The sequence below is a fragment of the Macrobrachium nipponense genome, chromosome 29 (genome assembly GCF_015104395.2).
Source record: "Macrobrachium nipponense isolate FS-2020 chromosome 29, ASM1510439v2, whole genome shotgun sequence".
In the NCBI taxonomy this organism is placed as follows: domain Eukaryota; kingdom Metazoa; phylum Arthropoda; class Malacostraca; order Decapoda; family Palaemonidae; genus Macrobrachium; species Macrobrachium nipponense.
In genome coordinates this window covers 9,140,239-9,146,761 of record NC_061092.1, presented here as the reverse complement: position 1 = coordinate 9,146,761, position 6,523 = coordinate 9,140,239, and the positions used below count along the sequence as shown (strand labels likewise).

Below are 6,523 nucleotides of genomic sequence, written 5' to 3'. Positions count from 1 at the left end.
TATATCACCAGTAATGAAAAAAATCTCGGTGGCAATATAAAGGCTTATCAGTGTGAGCCGTCATTCCCTTGAAAGTTAAGCAAACATGATATTATTATTACTACTACGGCTACTGGTGCTACTGATACTAGTAGCATTAGTACTGCTACTACTTTTACTACTGCTGCTGCTGCTGCTACTACTATTAGTATTAGTACTAGTACTAGTACTACTGCTACTACTACTACTATAGTAGATTCACTTCAACCGCGCATTTGATGTCTAGGACAGTTCCTACGACGCTCCTAATTGGCTGTTGATAAGCCAATCACGGGGCTGAATACTCTGTCTCTCTCGAGAGTTCACACAGGCAGGATGTGTGTACCACCTCTCCTGAGGGATACTTTTGAAAGACGTATCCCTCAGGAGAAGTGGAACATAATCCGGCTTATGTGAACTCTCGGGAGAGACTGAGAGTTTTCAGCCCCTTGATTGGCTTATCAACAGCCAATCAGCAGCGTGGTAAGGGATTGGCCTAGACATCAGATGCACGGGTATTGTGAATCTACTATAGTACTACTACTATAGTACTCTAGTACTACTGCTGCAACTACTACTGGTACTATTACTACTACTACTGCTGTTGATACTGTTACTACTACTAGTTAAATGATAATCCGTAACCAAAAACAAATAATATAAAAAAGTAAGTTTTTTTTCCACAACATTACTATTACAATTTCTTGGCCAAGTTGCTGAATCCGGAATATAAAAATTAGGCCAAAGTGCAAAAAGCTGGGACCTATGAGGTCATTCAAGTATTGGGACACTGCAAAGAACTTTAAATAAAGCCTACAGTACACCACGTGAGGCGCACTGACTATACCCCACCACGGTGCCTGGCCAAAAGCTAAAACGAAATGTCTCGAATATTTCATGATCTTGAAAACCTCACTTGGTCGTTTTTGAGTGTTTAGTCAATACTTCAATGAATAAATCGTTGGTTTAGTCAATACTTCAATGAATAAATCGTTGGTTTAGTCAATACTTCAATGAATAAATCGTTGGTTTAGTCAATACTTCAATGAATAAATCGTTGGATTAGTCAATACTTCAATGAATAAATCGTTGGTTTAGTCAATATTTCAATGAATAAAATGTTTGTTTAGTTAATATTTCAATGAATAAATTGTCTGTTTAGTTAATACTTCAATGATTAAATCTTCTGTTTTGTTAGTATTTCAATGAATAAATCGTTGGTTTAGTCAATACATAAATGAATAAATCGTTTGTTTAGTCAATACTTCAATGAATAAATCGTTGGTTTAGTCAATACATAAATGAATAAATCGTCGGTTTAGTCAATACTTCAATGAATAAATCGTTGGTTTCGTCAATACTTCAACGAATAAATCGTCTGTTTAGTCAATATTTCAATGAATAAATCGTCTGTTTAGTTAATACTTCAGTGAATAAATCGTCTGTTTAGTCAATACTTCAATGAATAAATCGTCTGTTTAGTCAATACTTCAATGAATAAATCGTCTGTTTAGTCAATACTTCAATGAATAAATCGTCTGTTTAGTCAATACTTCAATGAATAAATCGTGGTGTTAGTCAAATACAATTCAATGCAATAAATGCGTCTGTTTAGTCAATACTTCAACGAATAAATCGTCTGGTTTAGGTCAATATTTCAATGAATAAACGTCTGTTTAGTCAATACTTCAATGAATAAATCTGTCTTTTTAGTCAATATTGCAATGAAAATAAATCGTTTCCTGTTTAGTCATAACTTCAATTAATAAATCGTCTGTTTAAAGTCCAATACTTCAATGAAAAATAACAAAATCCATCGTTAGTCCAATACTCCAATGGAATAAATCGTTGGTAATAGTAAATACTTCAATGATATAAATCGTCTGTTAGTTTTTTCAATCTTCAATGAATAAATCGTCTGTTTAGTCAATACTTCAATGAATAAATCGTCTGTTTAGTCAATACTTCAATGAATAAATCGTGTGTTTAGTCAATGCTTCAATGAATAAATCGTCTGTTTAGTCAATACATAAATGAATAAATCGTCTGGTTAGTCAATACATGAATAAATCGTCTGGTTAGTCAATACTCCAATGAATAAATCTTTTGTTAAGTCAATACTTCAATGAATAAATCGTTTGTTTAGTCAATACTTCAATGAATAAATCGTCTGTTTAGTCAATACTTCAATGAATAAATCGTCTGTTTAGTCAATACTTCATTGAATAAATCGTGTATTTAGTCAATACTTCAGTGAATAAATCGTCTGGTTAGTCAATACATAAATGAATAAATCGTCTGGTTAGTCAACACTCCACTGAATAAATCTTTTGTTAAGTCAATACTTCAATGAATAAATCGTTTGTTCAATCAATACTTCAACGAATAAACCAACGAATATTGTATTATTTTCTCTCACACGATATATTTTTCCTTTGTCACAAAGGGACGTGTCCTTCCGCCAACGCAGTAATTGAGGAGACGACATTCGTCAGCGGCATCAAACTGGACTTGTACCTTTCAAATAAACATCCTTCGATGTTCGAACTCTCGTTCACAGGAGGCGAGTTTCGTGGGCAAGGCTTTTGTTTTACATGGTAAGGACGATTTAGTGTTTACTTTCAATAAAAACAGCTGTTATTGTGTTCTCAAAAATCCAAATTATTCCTCTTGCAAGGCTGCAGTTTGTGTAATGAACAGTATATAGTATATATACTATATACTGTTCATTACAGGTTATTGTGGTAACAGTATATAGTATATTATATTATATACTGTTCACTACAGTTTATTGTGGTAACTGCATATAGTATATATAGTATATACTGTTCACTACAGTTTATTGTGGTATATACTATATCACCACAATAAACTGTAGCACTATTCAGCATCAATAACTTATCTTTATACAAACGGGGTTCCTTTATAAGACTTTGCTTGTGCTACGAGTCTTAACCATTCGCAAGAAATCTAGAAATCACATTCATCACACCTGTCTCTATAAAAATGGTTTCCATTTATATATCGTTGCTACTCCTATAATTCTTAACCATTTACATAACTGTCATTAGACCTATACCTGGGCCCGATTTATAATACAAAATATCTGGCCTGACGCCAATGCAATACAAACCAATCAATCGATCACGTTCTCACTGGTACTACGATTCTTACCCATTTGCAAGAAATCACTGTCATCACACTATCTCTATAAAAATGGTTTCCATTTATGTATCATTGCTACTCCTATAATTCTTAACCATTTACATAACTGTCATTAGACCTACTTATACCTGGGCCCCATTTATAACACAAAATTTCATGCCTGACGCCAGTATAATACAAACCAATCAATCGACCACATCTCACGACCGACCTAGTATAGGTCTCAAGAATTCTTTTAACACTGCAACCTGTTATTTTCTTTCCTTTTTTTTATTTCTCAGGGACACGGGCAGACAGAAATACAGAATCGAGACGCCCAGCGGTTCCCAAATGAAGGACTTCGGCAGAGCCGGGACGAAGACGCTGAGGATCAGAGTCAGCGAGAGGACCAACAGGATCATCCTGGTGGACGAAACGAACTTGGAGACCCTGCGCGTTAGTCTCAAAAAGGCTCGGCGTGACGTTTGTTATTCAGTGACACTGCGCGCCGAGAAAGACATTCCACATATGTTTACGTATGCTGGTGAGTGTCTTATTATCTACTTCCATGGTCGGATTCTCAGTACTGAAGAGAGAGAGAGAGAGAGAGAGATCGGATTCTCATAAAGCAGCAAGTGAGAGACAAGGGGGTTGGGGAAGCTCTTGGTAAATCCACTTTGTTCATTATCGTATCCACCTGATTTTCAAACACTAATTTGATAATATGAGAGAGAGAGAAGAGAGAGAGAGAGAGAGAGAGAGAGAGAGAGAGAGAGAGAGAGAGAGGTAAACAAGAACTTGACAAGTACTAGGCATAAAAAAAACTTCGCTTTCAGAAGAGGGGCAATATTGTGAGATGCCTGGTCCCACAACAACTGCCACTACATTGCAACCAAGTCCACCACCAACAAAAAAAACTACAACAACATCATCCACACCCCCACCATCATCAACAGCTCCCCCACCACCACCATCGTCACCAACATCACCACCACCAATAACAACAGAGCTCCATGAAGATACTGCATCGCCATCACCTGTAACACCAGCTGACAAGGAGAACCACCACCAAGATGACGGTGCCCTTTCAAGGACAGAAAGAAGAGATATCCCACCACTTCCTCTTGCATCAACAGCAGCCAGCCACAGGAGTGGATGCAGTGCCCTAGCCCTTCTGTTCTTGGCACTCTACCTACCAACGGGCATAATTAATTTGTTCTAATATGACAAAATTTCTAAGACAATTTGTATTTTTCATAGCTACAAACCTTCGGTCTTAACAATAGGATAATTTCTAGCGCCCGCAGATGAAAGCAAGGAATCTTGTGAGATCTGGCAACGCGTATACACGGGCACCTATAGAGTAGTTGGCCGTGGCGTATATCAGGTGAAGAGTGGTCAAGAACCATGCATCTACGCCACCAAGTCAGTCTTTTCTTAACCGCCTGGGCGACAGTTATGGTTGACCTCTCTCGGCCTTTACCATTGCCCGCTTCGAGTGTGTGTGTGTGCTGTTATTATGGCTTCTTTTGCTCCCTCTCGGCCTCGTCAACTGTGTGCCCCAGAACTCATGGTTTTCAGTGTTCTCATTTTTTGGCTTCGGCTGCGACCGACCCCCACATAACTTGTAAAATTATGCTCAAATCATAATTTGTACACACATATATACTATATACCTATATATATATATATATATATATATATATATATATATCTATATATATATATATTATTACAAATAGATACGCTAAATTCGCTCATTTCCACGGTTTTGTGGAAGTCTTATCCAAGGTTGGAGGGCAAAAAATAAATAAATAAAGAAATAAATAAAGTACATCAACTTTGGGTACCTTGGTACGATAATCACCTTCACGAAGGCAAACGTTCCAATTTGCATATGGCGTGTCCTTGCTCCTTGTTTGAGGCCTCGTATATATTGTACGCGCTTACAGTACGCCTCGTCATGTTATTCAGGATCCGAGGACAAAAAAAGCTGTAGGCTACGCCTCGCAGGGTTATTCATTATACGATGGAAAAAAAGATTGAAAAAGATAACATGGCCGCCGATAATTGATGTCAGCTGGTCTTGGTTTTGGTAAGTAAACAATTTCTAAGTCGTAGGTGTTGATATTTATTTTAAATGTGTAATTAAATTTGCATGACGAATTTTTTACGATATTATTACGTAATTGTAATCAATAACTCCGCACGGACTGCTAGGATCGTTTCTGCGATTATTAGTCAGCCTCTAGGTCTAGGATTTTGGGACTTCATACATGACACCGCGCCTAGTATTACCACCTCCCCTCATGGGTTAATTACAGTCGACCCCTCCCCCATGACGGTGAATACTTAATGAGCAACCCAAAATGCTACAGGAAACTGTAATTTCTTCTGAAATACCCGACGCGGAGATGTTACGTAGCCTATGTGTGTGTGTTGTCCCTTCGAATGGGAGTGTCGTAATTTTTTTTATTTCTTCTTTTTTACGCCATGCTACTTGCGTAGGCTAGGTACGTCGTCACACGGGGGTCTTAAACTTGACCGTTACGTGCGGATTATGCAATAATATACAAACTTGACTACTTTAGGATCTAATAAGGAATCAAATTTACGACCTGAACTTACCATGAGAACTTGAAGGAAGGCGAACGAGACCACCTTCACTTTCGGCTGCTTCATTATTACCCCCACCAACATCACCTTCAGTCGTCTAAACTGTGTTAGCAAGATGCAAACAGATGCATGTATAAGTGAAAATACTTTTAATCAATTACCGAGTAACCCCGATGTACGTGGAGGTCACTTTTGCAGAAACGCTACGACGAACGAACACAGAGTCAGTCGGTCAGCCGCCAGCTTGAGCAGTTGCCATGCGTTCAATTTTCGGACATTTCTGTTAAACCAGTGAGCTAGGTTTGAGTAATCGCGTATATTTTTTACCTATTTTAAAATCTTGAACGTTTGTATCAATTATATTAGACGTTTTTAAATTTTGTTTTAACTACTTGAGTGAGTAGATACGTTACACATTTTTCGACGTTTTTAAGCCACTGAGCTGGTTTCGAGTAATCACATACTTTTTAGAAGTGTTTTAAAATCTTGAACGTTTGTATCAATTATATTAGAGACGTTTTTTATATTTTCTTTTTACTAATCTTGAGTGAGCAGATACGTTATCCATATGAATTTGCAACTTCCCTTACACCTTCCCCGAGAAATGCCGTTAGAAGTAAAATGATTCAACACCACTTTTATTTCATTATATATTGCTAGTTATTTGCTTGCTGCTCTGACATTTTATATTTTTCATTCGGCCTCAATGCGTCCTCTAGCAACGGTAATTTGTTTTAATTTCCGT

At 37.3% G+C, this 6,523-nt stretch overlaps 1 protein-coding gene and 1 long non-coding RNA gene across 3 annotated transcripts in view; one reads left to right on the top strand and one right to left on the bottom strand.

The window, feature by feature from the left end:
• The window catches only part of LOC135206090 (uncharacterized protein DDB_G0290587-like), a 7,468-nt gene extending 2,639 nt beyond the window's left edge, over positions 1-4,829 (top strand). The window contains exons 2-4 of one of the 2 annotated variants that reach the window (XM_064237311.1): positions 2,465-2,615; positions 3,465-3,706; positions 3,999-4,829. In XM_064237311.1, coding sequence (XP_064093381.1) covers positions 2,465-2,615; positions 3,465-3,706; positions 3,999-4,384 — 779 coding nt within the window. In that variant the 3' untranslated portion in view covers positions 4,385-4,829. The remainder of the gene's footprint in view (positions 1-2,464; positions 2,616-3,464; positions 3,707-3,998) is intronic. The other variant, XM_064237313.1, reaches the window with a different exon arrangement.
• The window catches only part of LOC135206100 (uncharacterized), a 120,408-nt gene extending 114,087 nt beyond the window's left edge, over positions 1-6,321 (bottom strand). The window contains exon 1 of the long non-coding RNA XR_010312677.1: positions 5,791-6,321. This is a non-coding gene — a long non-coding RNA (uncharacterized LOC135206100). The remainder of the gene's footprint in view (positions 1-5,790) is intronic.
• Between the last annotated feature and the right edge of the window lie 202 nt (positions 6,322-6,523).